The 21,637-nt window shown below is 41.1% G+C and overlaps 3 protein-coding genes across 4 annotated transcripts; all 3 read right to left on the bottom strand.

Moving 5' to 3' along the window:
• Nucleotides 1-359: 359 nt before the first annotated feature.
• On the bottom strand, nucleotides 360-3,655 carry ppib (peptidylprolyl isomerase B (cyclophilin B)). Its single transcript, XM_032589948.1, has 5 exons — nucleotides 3,381-3,655; nucleotides 1,788-1,901; nucleotides 1,508-1,601; nucleotides 1,189-1,373; nucleotides 360-1,090 (listed from the first exon to the last, which is right to left on the bottom strand). Exons 1-5 carry the CDS (start codon nucleotides 3,513-3,515, stop codon nucleotides 968-970), a joined length of 651 nt encoding a protein of 216 aa, XP_032445839.1. The 5' UTR covers nucleotides 3,516-3,655; the 3' UTR covers nucleotides 360-967.
• A 601-nt stretch (nucleotides 3,656-4,256) lies between these two features.
• Nucleotides 4,257-12,549, bottom strand: adpgk (ADP-dependent glucokinase). Of its 2 annotated transcripts, none has more exons than XM_032589246.1 (8): nucleotides 12,317-12,549; nucleotides 10,503-10,738; nucleotides 9,164-9,389; nucleotides 9,019-9,081; nucleotides 8,723-8,843; nucleotides 7,560-7,756; nucleotides 7,121-7,219; nucleotides 4,257-7,025 (listed from the first exon to the last, which is right to left on the bottom strand). In XM_032589246.1, exons 2-8 carry the CDS (start codon nucleotides 10,718-10,720, stop codon nucleotides 6,462-6,464), a joined length of 1,488 nt encoding a protein of 495 aa, XP_032445137.1. In that variant the 5' UTR covers nucleotides 10,721-10,738; nucleotides 12,317-12,549; the 3' UTR covers nucleotides 4,257-6,461. The 2 variants fall into 2 exon arrangements, with proteins under 2 accessions (XP_032445137.1, XP_032445142.1); XM_032589251.1 differs by having other exon boundaries at nucleotides 4,257-7,022; nucleotides 12,317-12,548.
• Nucleotides 12,550-13,043: 494 nt separating this feature from the next.
• Nucleotides 13,044-21,428, bottom strand: snx22 (sorting nexin 22). Its single transcript, XM_032589261.1, has 7 exons — nucleotides 21,209-21,428; nucleotides 18,381-18,464; nucleotides 18,073-18,177; nucleotides 17,370-17,464; nucleotides 17,069-17,101; nucleotides 14,587-14,654; nucleotides 13,044-14,514 (listed from the first exon to the last, which is right to left on the bottom strand). The coding sequence occupies exons 1-7, from the start codon at nucleotides 21,293-21,295 to the stop codon at nucleotides 14,414-14,416; spliced, it is 573 nt and encodes a 190-aa protein (XP_032445152.1). The 5' UTR covers nucleotides 21,296-21,428; the 3' UTR covers nucleotides 13,044-14,413.
• Between the last annotated feature and the right edge of the window lie 209 nt (nucleotides 21,429-21,637).

Below are 21,637 nucleotides of genomic sequence, written 5' to 3'. Positions count from 1 at the left end.
AAATGTAAAACTGTGAATTTCAACATGAAATCAAGTCAATAATTCTTAGAGATAATCTGAGGTGTTTGAAGTGAGGTTTTGCTAAAAAGTGGCTGTCCAAAGGCAAAATAATCTATTTTAAAGTTGAAATATAGTCACCTTTTCCTTTAATTGGTTACATTAATTATAGCATGTTATGAATGTAGAATTTTTCAAATATAAGTAAATATAAACTTTAACAGCATAATCATTTTCTTGCATTTCTCTCCTGCTTATTAAGCATTTACAAAGTGAGCCACAGTAATAAACCAGTTGAAATTAGGTAAACAGCACCCCCTAGTGCCAATAAATGGTAAATGAACCAAACTTATATAGCCCTGTTCCAATCATTTTGACCACTCCGCGCTTTATAGTCAATTCAATCACACACATTTATACAATATAGGGTTAAGTGCCTTGCCTCGACATATGGCAGGAGGAAGTTGGAATCAAACTTACAACCTTCCAATCACAAGACGACTACTCTATCCACACAGCCAGTAGCCCCACAAAAGACGTACACTAACCTTGTGGCAGCTAACAGTAACTACAGTGTACAGGGTGATTTTATAAACTAATAGAAGGTATTTGTATTCAAACATAAAGCTTACAGTGATTTACCAAAACATGGAACCTTTATTTCCCGTCATTTTCATTTCATTTTGGTTTTTTTTACAAAATAGCCCAACAATGATCAGTTAAGTGCACCTTGGAATGCTTGTTGGTAAAGTGGACCCAGACTCATGACTGCATTAACGTTGTTCTGGTGCATTAAGATGGCAGCCAACCAAACATAATGTGCTCTCTCTTTCCCTCCAGACTGCAGCGTTTTTACTGACAAAAAAAAATTAAATAAAAATAAAAAAGTGGCCCGACATCACAACCCCGGTCCATCCGTCCCCCCACACCCCCCCTCAACCCCAACCCGCCCGTTTTAACGAGTTGCGCTCTACTCCTTGGCGACTGCAAATGGCTTCTCCACCTCGATCTTGCCGCAGTCGTGGATGGTGACGTCTTTGAGAGGTTTGTCGCGACCGTCTGTCTTTGTGTTCTCGATTTTCGTGACGACATCCTAGCAGAGGAAAAAAACGGTTTCAAAGAAATGGATTCATTTGTAAAAACACGAAAACCCAAGATGAGGCAGAGTGAAGATTTCCTTCTGACACCCACCATGCCTTCCAGAACTTTCCCGAAGACTACGTGTTTGCTGTCCAACCACGGCGTCTGGACTGTGGTGATGAAGAACTGGGAGCCGTTTGTGTCTTTGCCGGCGTTGGCCATGCTGAGCCAGCCGGGGCCGTAGTGCTTCAGCTTGAAGTTCTCGTCAGGGAAACGGTCTCCATAGATGCTCTTGCCTTCATTCAGAAAAGAAAATGAGTTTTGTACCATTCGTAGACTTGTACTGCAGTTTTAAATTGTACTTTCTTGGGTTTTGACACCTGAACCATCTCATCGTTTTGACATGTAAATGACATTGTTTGGTGTTTACCTCCAGTGCCGTCTCCTCTGGTGAAGTCTCCGCCCTGGATCATAAACTGCTTGATGACTCTGTGGAACTTGCTGCCCTTGTAACCGAATCCTTTCTGTTTAACCGAAGCAAACGGCAACATAAGCAACGCTCCAAACGTCTGGAACTACACCAGCTTCAAGTGTGTCCGAAAAGCTGGACCGAGTCAACGAATCTGATGGTTTTTCAGTCTTTAGAATACCAATCCTGACCATTTCACAAAAGTAGACGGCAAACAATGACAAGTCTCCATATTGCTCACCTCTCCTGTTGCCAGGGCGACAAAGTTGTCGACAGTTTTGGGAACAGTTTTGCCAAAGACGCCGATGACGACAGTTCCCACATCTTCGTCTCCGATTCTGATGTCAAAGTAAACCTAGAGAGAGAGAGACCCAACCTTACGTTTAGACGAATACGTCATGCAAAGGTTCTCTAAATGTTTTGGAAGTGGTCCAATAGATTCTTTTCAGTCAACTACTGATGTCAAAGTCTTCCATACTAGGTCACTTAACACAATATTAAGATGTTGTGGCAGACCAGAAGTCAGGTGGAAGAGTCTGTTTAGATGACAACTGCAAGTTGTGAACTTAAACTGACATTCATGTAAAGAGTGGCAATACAAAAAAGGTATTGCCAGAAAGCCCACTTGTAGCTTGGCACGAGACACGCGTGCCTCGTCTCCATTGACCGGTACGACATGGTCGATGTGGTAAGCCGTTTTATGGTCCGGCGTATTCAGGAGAGCGTTTCCACCCAAACGCCAAACGTTGTGTCACACTAGTGCGACGATAAACGTGACGCATTACTTTTTTTTCGTGCTTGTTGCAAACTGTGACGGTTTTCTGTCCCCCAATCAATGGGCTGTGTTGTCTGACGCCAATGCACCACCCTGACCGTACCATTGTCCTATATTCGTATAACTGAAGGGAGTCCAGGAATGGTGGGGTATGGATCGGATGCATCAGCCGTTTTTACAATGGAAAACACAAAGGAAGTACGCTCAGTGGAAACGAGGCGTTGGGTGGGGAGGAATTTTCTCTAGTCGGATGAAACTAAAATCTGTACTTTTTGGCCAATAGTCAAGAGCCAGGTGTTGAAATGATCCGGGCAATCTCAAACTTTAGTGCAAAAATTAAAACTCACTAGTTGTGAGGAGATGTACATCGGTACACCAGAATTTTGTTCTATAAAAGTTTCAGCTGGGTTTGTGGCTGACTTTGTCACAAAGCCAGATAATTAGTTCCTATCTACTTCATTGCTTCCAAAGAAAATATGAATCTTGACAGAGAACCCCCCATCAAGGCATCAATAGGCTCTTTATTTCAGGTATCAGAACTTAGCACGATTCTTTAAAAAAAAAACAAACGGATTTCTGGATTATTTTTTAAGTTAACGCAACACAAGAATAGTAAAAAAAACAGTCTCTTACAAAGGTTATAGGGACACATGTAACATCAGACTCAATCATTGCCTTCTAAACTTTGCATTACAGCTCAACACCACTAAAGACGACCACTCTGCTGTCTTGAATTTGCAGACGTGGACAATCTGCTGCAGACACAAGGCCAGGGTCAACAGCTGAGCCATGGCGGAGCCAAATTCGTGTCCAGTTCATTTCCTACGACTCGGATCTGACAGGATGCGCCTAGACTTTATTTCCCTTAGCCTCAGCTACAAAGTTAGCGTCTTTTCCCAAAAGTATTAGCCGTGAGCTAACCCCGTGTTAGCTGGCCAGCAGCTAGCGTCTCCGTGACGTGGCTTTCCATGCTACCGGTTAGCAACGAGGAAGAGCCCTGATTTTTTTTTTTTTTCTTTCACCCCCCTTTATGAAAGCTAGCCTGCCGCTAACCCATACCTTTGCAGTTACTTTGGGGCCTTTCTTCTTCTCGTCAGCCGAAGAGCCATTAGGGAAACCGAGAAACAGCAGTGATCCCACAATGACGGTGACAGCGACGAAGAACTTCATCCTTCTTTCACAGAACCTCACCATCAACAAGAGAAAGGGGGGAAAGACTTAGCCAGGAGACACAGTCGGTTGAGCTAGCTTTATATAAACTCCGTGGGAGGGTCGGAGCGCAAGCTTCAGGGTGGGGAGGGTCTTCGACCTACGGGAACCAGGAGGCTCAGCTTCGTGGACGCAGGGGCGGGATTTCACCGTGGTGCGAAGCTGTGATTGGTTCACGTCTTAGAACGTTTCAGCCAATTGGATGCAGACGCGTAATAAAGTTTTATGAGCAGAAAAAACGTGGAGTAAGGAATCCATATAAACAAAAGTCCCTTAATTCTTATATTCTGTTCTATTAAAATTATATATGAATGGACAGCAGTGTCATATTATTTTCATTTACATATCCAAATAATAATGAATTATGTAGCGTTGACAGCGTTACTAATTAGTTGACCTCTGAAGTCACTTCAATGAATTCAATTATTTAGGGATATCAGAGTAAACGGATTGAATATAAATGTGTGCCAAAGTATGTGTAAATTTTTTTTTTCTTAATTTCACTACTACATTTCATTGGTCTGTCTCAAAGTCAATTTTAAAACATGGAGGTAAGTGGTTGTAGTATTAACGAAATGTGAAATAAAACTCCGCTGGTTTATTTAAAACATAACTCCATAGATTACAATAGATTTTGATCATTTAAAATTTTTTGTTTAAAAATAAAAATAATTAAAAAACCCTAGATCAAGCTCTTAAAAAAAATAAAAAAGAACCCAAACCACCCATTTTCCTCCATCCACATTTTAATGACAACCTACAAGGGAATGAAACATGACACTGACAACAAAATAAGTAAGGAGGAACAGATTGTGCTTGCAAAAATACAACTAATAATAATAAAAAATGGGAGGTTAAGATTACATTCACCTCCGCAGGCTCTCCCGCCACCTACCTTTACTAGTGCAAAGAATCCCCTTTTCCGAACTAAAACGCTGCGTGAACTTTTTCATGACAGGTTTGCATTAAGACTATGATTATTGCATGCCTTCGGAGGCAGTCTGAGGTAAACAAATGGAGTGTTGTGTATGCCTAACATGAGTCTTCTTGAGTAAGAATAGCATTTTTTTTTTCATAAATCATGTTATATAACTGTGTCATCAAAAAAGGGAACACACTTAGCGAAAAGGACAACACCACAAAGTATCTGATAACAGTCGTGATTTGTTAATGCACGCCATCTTAATATCCGATATCCATATGAGAACCTTCACATTAATTAGCTGGCATTGGCATATAGACTGATATTTAGGCCAAGGAAGAAGAACCCGCTTCAGAAAAAACACTTAAAACAGCTGTTCTCTGGCTATACTAGGGTACTATAGAAAAAAAGACTGCTATCGAGCTATAAAGCTCAGATCTTTTTGCTATAGAGGGAGTGTTTTGGTCAAACAATGAAAACACAGAAAAAAACAGGATTCCTACCCGTTTTCCAGTTCAAACCTCCACGCAATTCTTAAGATTTGCCCACAAATTGTATCGGATTCTGAACATTTAGCTAGTTGGATGCTGTAATCTGCATGTTAAATAAAATCATGACACGACACAATGCTGAACATGGTGAAAAAGAAGCAAAGGGTTATTTCACTTCTTTGAAATGTTTCGAAATCCATAAGATCTAGACTGTAAAATCCTAAACTTAACACAAATTTTAAAAATATATTTTTGATGAATATCTTTTCTATTTTTGTCTTTATTATCTAGTTAAAGTTGCAGTATGTAACTTTAATAAAAATATATATATATTTTTTTTTTACACATTTGTTTAAACTGTCAAGCTCCTCTGCCTCCTTCCAGTGCTAATCAGAAACAACCAATCAGAGCCAGGAGGCGGGTCTTAGAAATGTCAATCATCCTCCTTGTGTTCATTGCCACATGCTAACCTGCTATGCTTCAGCTAGCCTGTTATGAATGCTCGTGCTGGTTAAGATTGGTTAGCAGCCTGCTATGACAGGAGATAAGTTGTTTCTACACCATTTAGTGAATATTCGGCAAATACATAGGCATGATTAACAGCGCTAAGACCCTCCTTCTGGCTCTGATTGGTTGTTTTTGAAGGGGAGTCGTGCATTTCTACAGAGCACAATAAAAGCTCAGGCAGGAGATAATTTTTTTCCATATATTATCCACCTCATATTACAGTGTCACCACATGGTGACAGTTTTAACAAATATGTAAAACACTTATTTATTTATTTTTTTTTAAAGTTGCATACTTTAGCTGTAAGAAAACAAGGAATAAAGAATGGAAGAGAAAATGTTCCCTTATTATCTACACTTGGAAAATTTGCAAATTTTATACGTTTTCAAAATTTTCCAGACCGTAAAGGAACCCCGTTATAATCTCACCATTAGAAAAGCGATCTAGTTGGTCAGACTGGTTGAAGTCAAGCACTCAGAAATGGTTGATGACCAGAATAAGACGAACGTTCAAGTAAACGTTAGATGTGAACGCACCCAAAAGGATTTCTCAATTGGATTTCCACCACAAAGTTTCAAGTTTACGCAGTACCTCTGTCAAAAAGGCAACGCTAACCTAGAGTTTCATACCGTTTTCCTATAAAATATGAATAAAGGATTTAATAATATTGAAGGCACAGCATACTAGAAGATATGCAGGTGAAAGAAAACATAGCTGTGACGGTTAAACTCTTTGGAGTTTGGGGAGATGGCTTGGAGCGGTGCACAGTGCGTTGAGTCCGGCTGCGTGGCGGCTCATAGAGATCCAGTTCTGCCTGCTTCTTTAAGGAGGTCGGGGGACGACATCATCATCATCATCATCATCATCAGGCAGGATTTCACACTGATCAATTAAACAGAACACATCTTTGGGGCAAAAGGAACCTGAACAGGGACATTAATCTGGCTCAGAGGTGAGAGAGTTTCCCGGTTGTATTTAGCTCCTCCCATTAGCATTTGCGTGGTCGAGCCTCTAAAACGGATGCTGCCTCGTTAATTCGGAGTAAACTAGTCCCTCCGCAGAGATGGCGTCGCCCAGCCCCACTGTCCGGAGGGGTCTCTTGCAGACCAGCACAGGCGTCAGGTGGAAGGTGATGTTCCCTCGCCGCCACACAGCAACGGGCTCCTCCGGCTTCAGCGACAGCCGCTCCCGCGGCTCTAAGTGAGAGGTGAGGAACTCCAGCGGCGCCTTGAGCTCCACCTTGCTGACATCCACGGTCCGCAGGCCGCAGGCCTGGCTGCTGGCCACCCGGGCTCCCGCCATCACCGCCGCCGCCTGGTTCCCCCAGTAGCCGTCCACTGTGACTAAAATGTGATAGGCCAGAGTGTGGAAGTGGATGCGGGTGAGGTCGGACTCCGATGACGGATCGGTGCGGCCGTGCCGCTCCAGGACCCAGGAGAGGATGTCGCCGACCCGCCCCACGTCGGGGACGCCCTTCCAAGCGGGCAGAGCGGCGTGTGGGCCGTCCCCGGCCTGCGACAGGAAGAGCAGCTCCTGCTCATTCAGGCCGACGGAGCTGACGATGGGCAAGACCTGCTAACAGGAAGAGACGCTGTAATTAAACACACGGCGTTCCTCAGGGAGCCATCGAGCATCTGTTCTCACGGACGGAATCTTTTGCTCACATGTACCTCCTGCATGATCCGGCTCATGAAGTCTTTGTCGGTCATGCTGGCCAGCTCCAGGTGGATGGGAATGCCCCTTGGGATATCAGCTATGGTTGCTATAGCCTGGGAAAGAAAACCAAAAAGGAGAAATCCAGAAATAGATCCAGAAAGTTTTCATTAGAAATCACCAGAATTTCTCCCAATGTATTATTAGCCTGGCGGGCTGCCAGGCTAATAACGCCGATTTTTTAAATACTGTTTCTTTCAAAGTTGACGGATTGAAAAGGGAGTGAGGGATGTACTCCAATTGTGCAGTCGCTGCGTTTTTGAAACTTTTAACATTTTCTTAAACGCAAAACCCAATGTGCTGCTGCTTGACTGCTCTAGCGCCCCTCCCATCGGGCATAGCAGGTTTTCTGGGGCAAACCCTGGAAACCACACTGAGCTCTTTTGAGCCGCTGACCTCTTTCAGTCGCTCCCCCCACAGCTCCCTGCCCTGGCCCTCCATCATGTGGAACCCTGACAGGACGACTAGCTCCGGCTGGAACTCCTCCAGGCTCGCCACGAAGGTCTCCAGGGAGCTCATCTCCCCGTTGGACACGTCGTGAGAGAAGATGAAGCGGTTTGCTTGTGGCGCCCGAGTGGAGCCCCACTGTTCACCTGGAGGTAGAAAGCAAGGTTAAACATTAGTCAGCCTGCTAGTCACAGCCCACACACTACTGATAGCATTTGGGCTAACCTTAGCATTGTTGTGTATTTTAGCTTCTACGATAATGTTTGCATACTGAATGGAGTAAGTCAGTGATAGTCGACAGGCCACTGGCAGCATTTGGCTAACTTTAGCATTTTAGCTAAATTTAGTTTTTTATATAATTTTGATACAAATGCGAACTTAACATACTGAACGGAGTAAGTCATTGTCAGTCAACATGCTAGTGATAGCATCACGCTATTGACATCAGTTTTTGCTAGCTTTAGCATTTTTGCTAAATTTATGTTATACACTTGTTTGCTTACTAACTGGAGAGAGTCAATGACAGTAAACATGCTACAGATGGTCCATGTGACACTGACAGCATTTTAGCTAACCATAGCATTTTAGCTAACTCTGGACATTTTTATGACATGCAACAAAGAGAGACACAATTATCTGTTCTTTTAACCTGCTTAGGCTTTGAAACTCAAATATGAAGCCTGCAGAAGCTAACTCTGGATCAGAACCCGATTTGGGTCCGATTAATACACAGTCTTTGAAATTTCTTCTGAAATTTCCCATTTTTTCCTCCACTTTGCATTTGTGCTGCTAGTGTGTTTGTCTACTACACAGGTGTCAAACTCCAGTCCTCAAGGGCCACTGCCCTGCAACTTTTAGATGTGCCTCTGCTGCACAACACTTGAATAGAATAATTAGGTCATTAAGGTTCTGGAGAACTGATCTACACAAGGAGGAGGTAATTAAGCCATTTCATTCCAGTGTTTTGTACTTGTGGCACATCTAAAAACTGCAGGACAGCGGCCGTAAAATTTCAATAAAATACATTACAGCTTGTAAAATTAAACGCCCTTTTCGCGCATTCAAAAGTATCGGGAATGTTTGCGTGGCACAGAGCTGCAGCTGCTCTTTACCTGCTTTGTACTCCAGGATGAGGTGAAACTCATCCGTCTCCTGAAGAGACTCTGGAGGAACGACGATCTGCTCATCCAGCATCTCGTGGAGTTTAGGGCCGACCGGCCCACACAATAAAACCTGACATATATAATAAACAATTAGGGATCTTCAATGTTTAGAAGTCTGGATTACAGAAGACAACTTGATAAGAAGATAGCTAAAACTTTATTTTTTTTTGTTAGAATTTTGCTCCATCAATGAATGGAATAAAAATTTAAGTAAAATGCATCTAGATTCGTTTATGCTTGCGTACCATCAGATCCGGGTAGGTGGCAAATTTCTGACCGATGAGGGCAGCATTTCCTCCAACGTACAGCTGAAAAACAGACCAAAGTTACATTTCTGAAAAGGTAAAAAAGGAGTAAACAAATGAAGGGAGATGAGAGGAATGGCCTCGCCTTTGCGCCGGGGTACTCTGCTGCTGCACGAGCGATTCTCTGAAACACTTCCTTGTCGCTGAAGAATCGCTCTGCCGCTGCGCCGCGCTCCATGTAGTGGACAAAGGTTTCCCTCAGGTCGTCCTTCGAGCGCAGGACTCCGTGATCCCGGCCGGCGCCGGGATCCACAGCCAGAGCCTGCAGCAGCCCCACGCCGCTGACAACCACGTCGACGCAGGCGTTCACCCTGAACGAGAGAACCAAAATGGAAACGGGTCGCTTAGGTCTGACGACGGGACTGAGTGGTCAAGGATAACCGGAAGAAAATGGATTTTGTTTATGTCGGGTACTGGAAGAAAACACAAAACTGCTAAACACATCCAATTAATGCAGTTGATAAGGCAAGCAGTCCACGTTTTTAATCTTGCAACAATGAATAAAAGAGGGGGAAAAAAAAACAAAAAAACCCGGCATGTCCTGGGGTCATGTGATGCTTGTCAAATATTTTATTCAGGGACAGAACCAGGCTGTTCCTGTAATAAACTCTGGCCTTTATTACAGGTGAACACACACTGACTGCTCAATGCTGTCATACACCACCTTTACCAACACACACATTAGATAAAAGGTCATCAAAACTCAAGATGCAATTTGTCCCACCCTCTGGTGGGCTGTGCTTTAGGCTCAGCCAATCACGTTCTGCCACCTGAAGCGCAGACTCGGGTGGCGGTTTTATTTTTTAACCAATAACACTGAATATTAAAGTTAGAGCCATCAGCTCCCCTGATGAAATCAGACAAAACTCCTGATATTTCCACGGAAACAGCCAGAATAATAAAAAAAAAAACGTTCTTACATATACTGCTTCCAAAATAACTAAGACTTAAATCTCCATAGAGTTTAATAAGTAGATTTTATTGATGTGCTGAATTGGAACAATAAAACTAACAAGCAACAAGGCTAAGAAAATACAAACAATTTTTGTTTTTGTTTCTAGTTTACTGATATTGATCTGAACTATGGAAACTCAAAGAATGGGTAGAAAAACAAAAAAAATCAAAATTTTTCCAAAAATTAAATCTTCAAAACCCAAACATTCAACGTACCAATAAAATCGATTTATCGCCCAGCGCTAGGGGGCGACAATTTGACCTTTACTCTACACCACACGCGGTGTAACCCCTCACTTGTGCACCTGCTGTTTTCACCCAGACATCTGTGCAGAAGCTGACTCATGACAACGCATTCTGCCGCGGCCTCTCTACACACGCGCCGCGTGCAGCAGAAGGGCTTGAGAAATGTCAGCTTAAAAGAAAAATCATTCAGATTCTGACCGGCTCCACAGATCAGCGCCACTCACCCTACTGCCACCTTGCTCCACTGCCTGCTCGGCAGAGCGATCAGAGCCTCCCAGGCAGCGGAGATGGCCCGCTCCAGGCCCTCGTTGCTCGGCGACGGCGTCTGGAGGTTGGGCAGGCCGATGTACTGGAGGATCTGCTCCGGCAGCTCCGGCCTGCCGCCGTAGAAGTAGCCGACGGCCAAAGCCAGCAGGAGCGCTGCCGAAGCCTTCCTCCACATGGTGCTTCCCACACACTCCTGTGGCAACAGGAAGACCGTCAATTTCATGTCGGATTGTGGCGTTTTAAGAATATAAATGACACCGATTTCCTGCTTTGTTTAAATCAGATTGAGTCAGATATGAGTAGCTGGTTTCTTCCTGACTCCAGGTCTGGATAAATATGTGGACTACATGACTAATAAATGTCAACAGGGTCTCCCGCCGGAGCTGTATTTCTCTCCAGAGTTGGCTGCTTCTCTGATTAATGCCGTTTGCTCATTGATGTTCACTATACTTAGGAATGTCGCAATAAATCGATTAATCGCATGATAAATGATCGTTTTTGGTTTTTTCTACCAAAAACTGGATAACTAAATTCTTCAGTCTGGTGTTTCGGTCTCAACCAGTCAGTTTTTGGAGAACAATTTTGTTCACAGAGACTTCATAATTCATTTTATTTGTTGTTTCTATTGCTTATTTACTTTGGATACGTAAAATGTCGTCCAGTTCTAGAGCTAAATATTCATTAGAATTTAAAGTTTATTGATCTTTGAGGATGTGTCCTTGCATTATTATGCTGTTACCCTTGTATTACTTGAAAATGGTCTCAAAGCAACAATATTATTGTTTATCGCAATAACTTCTGGGACAATTTATTGTCCAGCAAAATATATCATCATAATATTCCTGTCTATAATAAACCGCAGAGGACTACAAAGTTAATGATAATTTCTGAGGACATCTGGTCAAATCAGTTTTTATTACAGAGTATTGTGTAAAGGAGGTTGCTGTAAGAATAAGATTTTTTTAATTTGGGAAAATATTTTAAGCCATCGTAATTTTTTCTTTACTTTGTGCACTACATCGCATACATTTCCCTAAAAATCCATTGATTTCAGTGGATGTAACATGACAAAATTTGAAAAAGTTCAAGCACCATGAATAATTCAAATAGGTGCTGGAATCAGCATTTAAAAATATGCATTAGTAGCTTGTTATTTTTATCAGCAGCTCAAAGTAACAACTCTTTCTGAAAACCCCAACTGTGAGAGGGCTTTGCGTATCGATCTAAATATCAGTAAGGTCGATACTTTTGTTGGCATGAAATGAAAATTAAAATAATTCCAGGGAGACAATCTGACACATCACCACACAATGGAGTAATTCAATCCAACACAATCAGACAAAACAGCTAAATAAGAAGCTGGTTTAAACACACCCACTAACATGAACCTGACTTTTTTTCTCCAGGGGATTATTAGCGCAACACTCCGACTAGAGGAAGTTCAAATTGTAGTCCATTTCTGGCCAGTAATCGTGTTTTTTATGAGTTGAAAGCTGACACCGGTAGTGTTTTGAACAGCATCGCTGTCCAGAACATCAAGAACCAGCACACTGAGCACGAGAGAGGCGGTAAAGTTACTGCTAACGTGGACACGCTAGCTGGATCTTTGAACTCAGTTAGCAAATCCGACACCAGCAAGCCGCTTCGACCCAGCTAAACCAATTAAGAAACAACCATGGCAACTAAACACTTTGGCAAACTCTCTAACTTATAGCTTTCGTCATTGCAGGAGAGAGTAACGCTGTTGGTTAGTTATGGTAGCGGGACATACCAGGCAGTAATGTGCAGGTTTGTTAGCCAGGAAGAGGATCCAGTTTCCTGGTTGAATCACAGGAAGAACATTCAGTCAGTTTAATTCCGCGACTGGTAGTGAGCTAAGAAGGAGAAACTACGGTCGACACAATTCATTGAAGAAGCTTTAGCTGGGAGTGACAGGAGCGGCTCAGACACAGCCAAGCACTCCAGCCAGCAGCCGCTTCGAATCAGCGACATGCGCATGCGCCAAGAGCCTTTCCAGGGTAAATGCTGCGTTCCCGTAGTGTCGGAAATAGCAGGAACCTTAAAGCGAAGTATATAAAAAATAAAAATACCTGGAAGTATGTACTCGGAATGACCGTACGTCAGATTTATCTCTCTCTATATATATCAAAGCACAAAGCCTCCGTTAGCTTTTTCTTTATGTTATAGCTACATACTTTTTTATACAATATGTAACCGAGTGCCAGTGATTGGATTTGAACACAACAGAGTTCAACACTGATTTGAACTCCAGCGAGAAATACAGTTAATGCTAAGTTGAGGTTTGTCCCAAACCAGAGAAAACACGGTAAACATTTCAAACAAGGGGCTCTTAATGGACATTTTTGGCCAATTATACAACGTGGGACAGAAAAAACACGTTTGTATTTACGTCTCAGCTCTAACTCAGCTGACTGAAATAGTCCAAACCTCAACATGTCATAATGTAAAACGAAAAACAGACAAAAAGCAATGCCACATAAAACCCTATCCACATTTTTTATTTTAGAAAATGTAAAAAAGGTTTGCGTCTGCTCCAAAGTAACACGTCGTTTTATCCCCTCAGGTCAAATTACTATTCACAAAAAGCAGAAGAGTCAGCTACTCATGAATCATCATAGCAAAGGAAAATATTTCTCTTATTCTTCCTTCAGCTGAGCAAGCGCCTCCAGTCTAACCTACATGTTGGTGCTCGTCTTCCACCAGAAGGAAGTGGCGAAAATTAAACGTTTAAAAGTGTGTGTGTGGGGAGGACACACACAAATTGGGACCTTTTTGAATGATTTATTAAAACTTGAATGTAAAATAAAAATCATGCAAATAATAAAAAACCAAAAAAGAGAAACATCTGATTTTAAAAACAGTCGCCACATGGCATCTAAAGACTGTTAAAAACAGCATGACGTTTGCTTTTGTTGCCCCACATACCAGCTTTGTTGGGTCAAATGCTTGATTGGGACAACTGTAAACCAAAACATCTTTAAAATAACGAGACAGCAACGTTCAAGTAAAAACACGCAGCTCCTGTCCCGGCTTCGCTGCCTTGAATCCTCAATTCTGAAATTTGCCTCAATGGATACAAATGGCATTTCCATTTCGCAGCTGCATCTCCATAAAATAAAAGTGTGTTGAAAAGTTTTATGCATTTCAGTAATTTAGCTCAGAAACTGCTGCAGTGTTGTTGCCTGGGTAACCTTGTTTAAGCCTGTTTGGTGATTAGAGCTTACACCGAATGAAAACACACAATTTTCTATTTCAAAATAATGTGAATATTACATGAAACTTGTTAAAAAAAAAAAACTAAACAAAACTGACATTGTGTTTACATCATGGCCTCTCGATCACAGTAAAGACTCCCAGCTTGACAGTTGTCCAGCAGACAGTCGTTAAAATCCTTTATTAAGAAGAGTGCTGTGTCAAAACATATTGATGGAAAGTTCAGTGGAAGGGAAAAAAAAAAAAGGTGAAATGGAATATTGACAGCGCCTAGCTCATTTGTTGCTTTGTTTTGATTCGGTGATGCAGTTTGTGTGAAAAGAGCTGTTGCATTTTGCCATATATTAGCCAATCCAACAAAAGTAAGAAACAAAAATCTTCTAGAAAAAGCCTCTCATTTTCAAAAATCAAGCTCAGTGTCTGGAAGAAGACCCAGGTTGATTTAAGCTTTTGTGTGCAAATTATTCAGGTTTTCAGAGAAACTGAATTTGATTCAAGTCACAATGACCAAAATGAGCTTGAAATGTCTCATGGACTTCTTCTCCCGAGTCAAATGAACCGTTCAACAATACTGCAATTCGCTGAAATGTAGCCATATTTCTGCCCGTTTTGGGTCTTTGGACCGTGCTGCCTGTCAGGCGTCGTGGTCAGGGAGAATGGAGGCGCTGAAGCTGACCCGGACGTCCCGGGGGTAGAAACCCTGCAGAACTCCGTCCACCACGATGTCCGGGAGGCCTGCGAGACAGAGGGCAGGGTTTGTTTCATCTGAACACAGACCGTCGCTCTGACAAGTCGTTTCAAAGCTACCTGAGGAGCTGCCAGGCAGATAAGGATCCTGGAAGAAGCCCAGAACCCGTTGCTGTGGTAAATGGTAACTGTGGAAACGAAAGGCGGAAACGCAAGTAATCAATTCAGCGAAACAGTAACCTTCATCTGCCATATTGAAACTAAAGGCAGTAGTAGGGCTCGGAGAGAAATCAGTTTTATTTATTCTTGAATTATTTTGTCTTTTAAGATTTATTTTTTGGAAGAAAATTTTTTAAAATATGCATTTCCCCCCATCCCCCCCAACAATGCACTGTTTGGGTTTCCATAGTTCAGAGTGATGTCAGCAAACCCAAGGCGGCCATCTTGTTTCACAAGAGTGTTTTACAGCTTCTATTTATTTAAACTTTGAATTCAGGCCAACTCTGCAACAAAACAAGAAGGGTCAAGATACAATGTTTGTTTGTTTTTTTTAATTATGAGAATAAAGTCCTAATAGTACAACAATACAGCTCTACGACAATAAAGTCAAAATAATACAAAAATAAACTCATAATATTAACTGAATAGAGTTGTAATTTTATGAGAACTACTACAAAAAAATTTTATGTGGAATGTGAAGCATCTTGTGAAATTAGACTTTGGTATAAATTTTACAGGTAATACTCAACACTTAATTGATAAACTTAATCTTTTAATACATAAGCATTAAATAATCAGGATCAGGATTTTGAAACGATTGTGTTGTTTCGAAGAAGGAGCTACACAAACTGAGGCGGTCTTGTCCAATCCTGAGAAGTGAGATTTTTTCTCCTTTAAAACAACTTTTTTCTCATCATTTTAAGACAATTTTTTCTGGTAAAATTGCGTTGAGCAATTGCTACATTTCTGGCATTTACACAAAAATTCTCGTAGCTACGCCGTCCAACTCAGCATAGTGATGATTGAAATAAAGATATACTCTAATTTTAGAACAGAAAGCAAGCAAATAAAACTAACAAAAAAAGATGAAAATAGAAAGATTTTACTTTTAAGCCACGTTGCCCATGCTCAGCGAGTAGAGAAGTGTCCGACTTCATCTTTAAACACGCACAGTCGTAACAGATGTTGACACAAACGTAAAAATCTAACTATGCTTCCGGATGCACTCTGTGCTTTGGTGCAGCAGCGTACTGCCTTACGGGACGCAGTTTGGTGCAGAAAGCATCAGACCAGCGGAGCGGCTCCTAAGTGTGTCGCGGTGTCTGGTTTGTGCCGCGCTGCGTCATCAAATGACCGAGAAGCGGGGTAGCCACGACGACGGCCCCGGAACCGCATTCCATCTGCGCTCTGAACCACAAACGCTTTCAGGACATTCCTGGTCTGCCGTCGCCACGGACACGAGGTGAACATCTTCTGCCCCCGTTTGAGTTCAAAGCAAACAGGATGCATGTTGGTCGGTCGCCTCAGTGCCTCCAACACTCATTTGAGTTAAGTTTCCAGATACAAATGTAGCGTTTTATTACATTTTGCTGTATTTACTATGATGGAAAAAGTTTCTTTTAATGATTCCCATCACTGAGAGTTCGTTATCCAAAACGGTTGCTTCAGTACAACAGTTTTGTTACATCGTTTACCTCTCACCAGCAAACAATAATTGTAAATAAATGACTGATACTGACTGTTACTCTTCTGGAACCGGCATGTTATTAAAAATTATCAATATTAGCATCACGGCTGAAAAGTACAGATTTTATTTTATCCCCGGGGCATCATTGCCTATTTCTCTTCCCGTACATGAGGCAAATCTGGTCAGAATTGCGCCTGTGACAATAAATCAGTTAACTGCATGATAAATTAAAACGGTATCAATAATTTCCATTTGCAGAATTTATCGTTTTGTCCTTTTCTGTTTCTCTTTCTACCAAAAACAGGATCACTAAAGTCTTCAGTCTTGTGTTTTGGTCTCAACTTGATTTTTTTACTTTTTATTTTTAAAGACAATTTTGCTTACGGAGACTTCATAATTCATTTCGTTTGTTTAGTTTATTTATTTTGGAAATTTAAAATGTCTTCTAGTTCCAGTGTTAAATGTTTGTTAAAATTTTAAGTTTATTGATCTTTGAGAATATGTTCTTTATCATTTTATTACCTAAAAACCGTCCCAAAGCAACGATATTATTGTTTATCGCAATAACTTCTGGGACAATTTATCGTCCAGTAAAATTTGTTACAGTGACAGGTCTAGTAAGAATCAATGAAAAAAACCCTTGAAATTTCACAAAGTTTGAGTTTTACACATAATAGACTCAAACGGCTGTGATACAATCTGATATTAATGGTTCACGGGTCTCGGTTTTGCATTTTGGAGCTTTTTTTTTCTCTCTATTCGGGTCAAGGAGCAGAGACATCTCAGCTGATTGAAGCTGCTTGAGTGACCATGTTTAAATGTTGTGTGTGTTAAATGATTAACAAACTACTTAAAGTGATCGTCGTTTAGGTTTTTGTCCCCTTTTTTCTGATTGTTCTTAATGTAAAAGCTTACTTGTATTCCTGACTGTCCAGTTCATCCAGTGACCTAAAAAATAGAATATTAAAATATTAGATATTACATTCACACGGAACGGTTTCATTTTACTTTTAAACAGACGCCGTTTTCCACAAACAGCAACGACTCGATCTGAGCCGTCGCTGCTGCTCCGGGGGGGCCGCCGTGAGGAATGTTTCTCAAGTTTTATCATGTTGCCGCATTGCCCCCAATCTGAAAATAGAGGCAACAAATATAGCAACGCATGCAGCATCGCCGGCCGGCCGGCTCCCGGAGGAGAGCAGGCTGCCGGACTCACTCGACGCTGCTGATCTTGTTCCCCGTGTGGAAGTGCTTCACGTGGAGGAAGTCCAGCAGCACCTGAGGCACTTCTTCGTTTTGATAGATAATTTCCTGACGCAGAGAGAAAAACGTACGATGGTGTGTCAGGGCCGATGTAGACAGGCAAGACAAAGAGAGCAGTAAATTTCTGCCAGAAAAACTCTGAAATTTTGAGGTTAACCTCAGAAATATTCTAGAAGGAACTTGGATACTTCTACGTGTGAAAAGTCGACAATTTTCAACTTTTCAAACTCAGAGATTTCCAAGTAAATGTAGACATTTTGCTGAAAAATTCTGAGCTTTTTAAATTTTCAACTTTTGAAACTCAGAAATGTCCACATTTTTCCTATAAATCTCTGAGTGTAGGCTCAAAATTAGATTTCATTTTCTGCAAAATTTTGACTTTTGAAACTTAGAAGTTTTCAATTTTTTGTAGAAAATTTCTTAGATGGAGATGGATTTAGACTTAGACTTTTGAATTTAAAAAAATTACATGTTTTTTTTTTTTCCTTTTTCCCCCCTCCAAGAAAATTTCTGAGATGAATCTCAAAATGCCTGAGCCTTCATTTCGGCAGAAATGTACTTTTTTGTGATGTAGATATGGCATCGTAGAAACAAGAGACAGGGTCCACATAAACAGGACTTTATCATTCTTATTATATGAAGTCTCTCCTTCTTACCTGGATGTAATCTTCCAGCTCCTGCCGCCTCTGCTCCAGAGGTTTGGTCCTCAGATGGGGGTTCCTTTTGCTCGGAAAATCCGGAGTCTGGATGATCTTCTTAAGCTACCGGCATCCCAATAACACGCGCGCACACACAAAAATCATTTATTTGATGGTTTCAGAAGCCCAAATGTGGTTCAAATTATTTTACGGCTCTTCAGCCCGATTTTAAACATCGAAAGATACTGAACACAAACAAAACAAAATGGAACCCTCCAAAAGATTTAAGAAGGCAGGACAAAAGGAAGTCTGAAATTGACACATACCTTCCTGTGGAGCGTCTGGAATTCACTGTTTCTTCTGAGTACATAATGTTTCCTTTCGTTAAACAAGACTTCAACTCTGAAAAGCTGCAAAAAAGAAAAGAAAATATAGAAAAATGATTAAAAATCCAACTTCTTCACAAAAGTGCAACTCTTCCAAGATAGATTAGTCAGAAGAAAAAAAGTTTGAAAATTAGCATGAGGAAATAAATGATTTGCTCATGCTAAGTTCCACCATGGAGAGAACAAAAAACATGCAGGATGCCAGCCCTCCAGGACCCACTTTGGACACCGCTGTTCTTTTAGCAGATCGTGTCAGTGCAAAAACAATCAACTCGCCTCTCCAGCAGGAGGCGGTAAAGAGCTTCAGACTTTTGCTGCACATGCTTCTCTTTCTGCTGCCACAAGTAACAGTACTTTAAATAAATCAGAATGTAATTTGCAAATATTTGAACAGACCTGTTAGACTTTACAAGACATCAGAACTGAACAGCAGATACGCAAAAAAAATAAATAGAAAATTTAATGAGTGCTTCCAAGAGAGAGAGAGAGAAAAAAAGAATTCAATAAGTGTTGAATTTTGCTTTTGTTTCCATAAATATAAAAAGATAAAAGCAGGGCGAGTCGCTCACCTTCTGCACCACAGACTGTGACAGTGAGCCAAATTCCTCACTCTGGTGCCTCTGTTAGCTTTTCTGACATGCAGCTCTGAATGTGGCATAGTGATTACAGTAGCCTTCAGTGTGCTAGAAAGCACAGACGTTCCTTTTAGCCATTCTTTTTTTTTTTTATCTACTCAGGTTCTGCTTCAGTTTCAGCACAAAATAAGGCCTTTGTAGAGCAGACTTGTAGTTGCAGCGGTTTCTAACTGTGCTGCATGATTGCTCTGTTTTCACAGGCCTGCTAGTTTAACAAGAGCAGCGCAGCAAAGAGTTTTGTTCCTGTCCATAGCAGTCAGCCGGGAGTGAGAAACAAACATTTCCTTCAGATATCAGGTTTTAGTTGGAATGTTTTCGTTGCACACAGGGTTCTTCTGTAATACAATTCTGTAGTGTGAACTTGAATGCGTCACATTGGGTTTAAAAACAAACAATAATTACAGTATGATCATTTTCTCTGCAAGTTTTGAAATTCTGAGTTTAAATACGTGTCGGAAATGAATCGGCAGCTTCTGTTAAACGGCTAATTCAACGTAGAGGTAACATTTTATGAATTTACCCTTTGCATAGCCCTAGTGTCTATTGACATTTATCATATCGGTTATCACGATAAATTATAGTTTTCACTGTTGTCATGATACATCCTGATTAATGACATTTAAATACCCCCAGAACTGTCGGTTTTGTTGGGACTATTTTCTTCACAAAATAGTCCCAATTTTCTTCACTGTTTACTCAATGACAGTATCTAATAATACCACTAAATTTGTAATTATGATTAAATGCGGTTACTGTGAGTTTAGTGATACTAATCTCACCTCTTTATGTTATTGGTGTCCTAAAGAAGCATATTACAAATGTGTGTGTTTGTCAAGAGCAATATTTGTGCTTACGTATGTTTGCAGTCACGGCCTAAAAAAGTAGTAAATATTTCTTATCGTCACAATGATGGATATTGCAATAATATCACAAAATATCGCGATAAAACATTTAGTCCTTTAGGTCTTTGATGAGACAGTGGGACAGTGATTCAAGTTCCTAACTGGTTTGACTGGTGCTGAATGTCAAAGCAGGGATTTGACATTCAGCCAAAAAGGCTGCATTATATTCCAGGGCAGCATGAACAATGATTTTTGTAAGCAGATTATACCGCCAGTTCCCCAAACCTTTCAACGTCAAGCCTCCAAAGCTTTGCAAACCTGTTCATTGATTAACAATTGAGCGTTACCAAAAGGGAGCAACTGCAAGTATTGTTGTGTTTTAGGATCTACAGTATGAATACGTCTGTTACGCATGTTAGTTTCTCCCTCAAGACCCCACACTTGTTGGTTTAGAACCCACAGAAACATTCAGGCTTGTAAAATATAAAACAGGAAAATATACAGAAATACGCTTAGAAGCATAAAATGTCAGACATTTTTTGAAGATGATGCAAACGGAGGCTTTTTATTATCAATTAATAAAAATGATCAACGACAAATAAGAATGGTTTCACAATTTACATTGTTGGCAGCAACACAAGCCATAGGTAACAAAGCATTTTTTATTTTTTCTTTAATATTATAGTAAATAGGACAACGTCTAGATGCTGATTTTTGCTCAAAAGCATTTTTCCATGCACCTAAATCTGCTTCCATTAATTTAATAAGACTAAGCTAAAACATTTTTAAAGACAAACTGTCCCAAATCATCTTCTATTGGTGAAATTGCAAGGATTTTTTCCCCCAAATGAGCCCGAAAGAATACATCAGATTTTTTGAGACAAACCCCGTTTTAAGTTCTAGATTTTCAATTATTTACATACTACTGTCTCCACAAAAAAATATCTATCTGATTAGTTTTAAATATTTGCTTAGTCTGTTGTTGAGCTGCTTTAAATAAACAAATTTTTTAAAAATCACAGTAAAATCTTTCTGAAAATATATAAATATAGCACGCGAGTCCTTTGGACTTGACGATTTTGACTCGCGCGAGACGAAAAGTTTGGACCCGCTGTGGATTGAATCGCCTCTTCTTACAGGTAAGACTCACCTGGCCCCCATGCGGCTTCATTCTTCGGCACAGAATAACAATTAGGAGGAAGTGCGTGTTTGTCTGTGAGCGTTTTCAAACTTTTTCCAATAAGTTTGAAAACGCTCACCGCTGAATTTCGGCCATTTGGACCGCGCTCACCTTCTTCGACTTGCCGGACTCGTCCACCTCCCTCTCCAGCGACGGTATCGACACCTCAATCATGTGGGAAAGTTCCTCCAGCACCATCCGCTTCGACTTTCCGTCTCCGTTCGACTTTTTCCGTGGCTGGAAAAACTTCAGGCGAAGAACCAGCAGCTTTCCCCCCCGCGTGTGTCAGCTCAGGTTAGGCGGAGGAAAGTGTCTCTGTTCCGGTAGGTTTGCTCCTGTGTGCTCCACCTACTCACTAATTGGACAAACCCCGACAGGACATTAAAGGTGCAGTCCGGGCTTTTGAAGGCACAGAGCTTTGGTTGTGAGAGTGAGGCAGCAGTGAAATGGGAAGCTGCTGTAGTGCCCATGTAAGCTTGTATGCTGTTTTTTTTTATTTTTACTTTAAGTTTCATTCCCAGTAAGTTCTATGGAAGTCCA

Source organism: Xiphophorus hellerii, chromosome 2 (genome assembly GCF_003331165.1).
Source record: "Xiphophorus hellerii strain 12219 chromosome 2, Xiphophorus_hellerii-4.1, whole genome shotgun sequence".
Classification (NCBI taxonomy): domain Eukaryota; kingdom Metazoa; phylum Chordata; class Actinopteri; order Cyprinodontiformes; family Poeciliidae; genus Xiphophorus; species Xiphophorus hellerii.
Note: the sequence above shows the minus strand (reverse complement) of the source record. Positions and strands in the feature narration are given on the sequence as shown.

Excerpts from the sequence above, each read along its gene's own strand:
- ppib (XM_032589948.1), bottom strand. The coding sequence starts at position 3,515 with ATGGTGAGGTTCTGTGAAAGAAGGATGAAGTTCTTCGTCGCTGTCACC. Across the intron at positions 1,374-1,507 it reads CAGAGGAGACGGCACTGGAG|GCAAGAGCATCTATGGAGAC; the intron begins GTAAACACCAAA and ends TTCTGAATGAAG. Across the intron at positions 1,091-1,188 it reads GGAAAGTTCTGGAAGGCATG|GATGTCGTCACGAAAATCGA; the intron begins GTGGGTGTCAGA and ends TTCCTCTGCTAG.
- snx22 (XM_032589261.1), bottom strand. The coding sequence starts at position 21,295 with ATGGTGCTGGAGGAACTTTCCCACATGATTGAGGTGTCGATACCGTCG. Across the intron at positions 18,178-18,380 it reads TCCAGACGCTCCACAGGAAG|CTTAAGAAGATCATCCAGAC; the intron begins GTATGTGTCAAT and ends GGATGCCGGTAG. Across the intron at positions 14,655-17,068 it reads CTGGACAGTCAGGAATACAA|TTACCATTTACCACAGCAAC; the intron begins GTAAGCTTTTAC and ends TCGTTTCCACAG.
- adpgk (XM_032589246.1), bottom strand. The coding sequence starts at position 10,720 with ATGTGGAGGAAGGCTTCGGCAGCGCTCCTGCTGGCTTTGGCCGTCGGC. Across the intron at positions 7,220-7,559 it reads GGGGGGAGCGACTGAAAGAG|GCTATAGCAACCATAGCTGA; the intron begins GTCAGCGGCTCA and ends TTTCTTTCCCAG. Across the intron at positions 7,026-7,120 it reads TGAGCCGGATCATGCAGGAG|CAGGTCTTGCCCATCGTCAG; the intron begins GTACATGTGAGC and ends TCTTCCTGTTAG.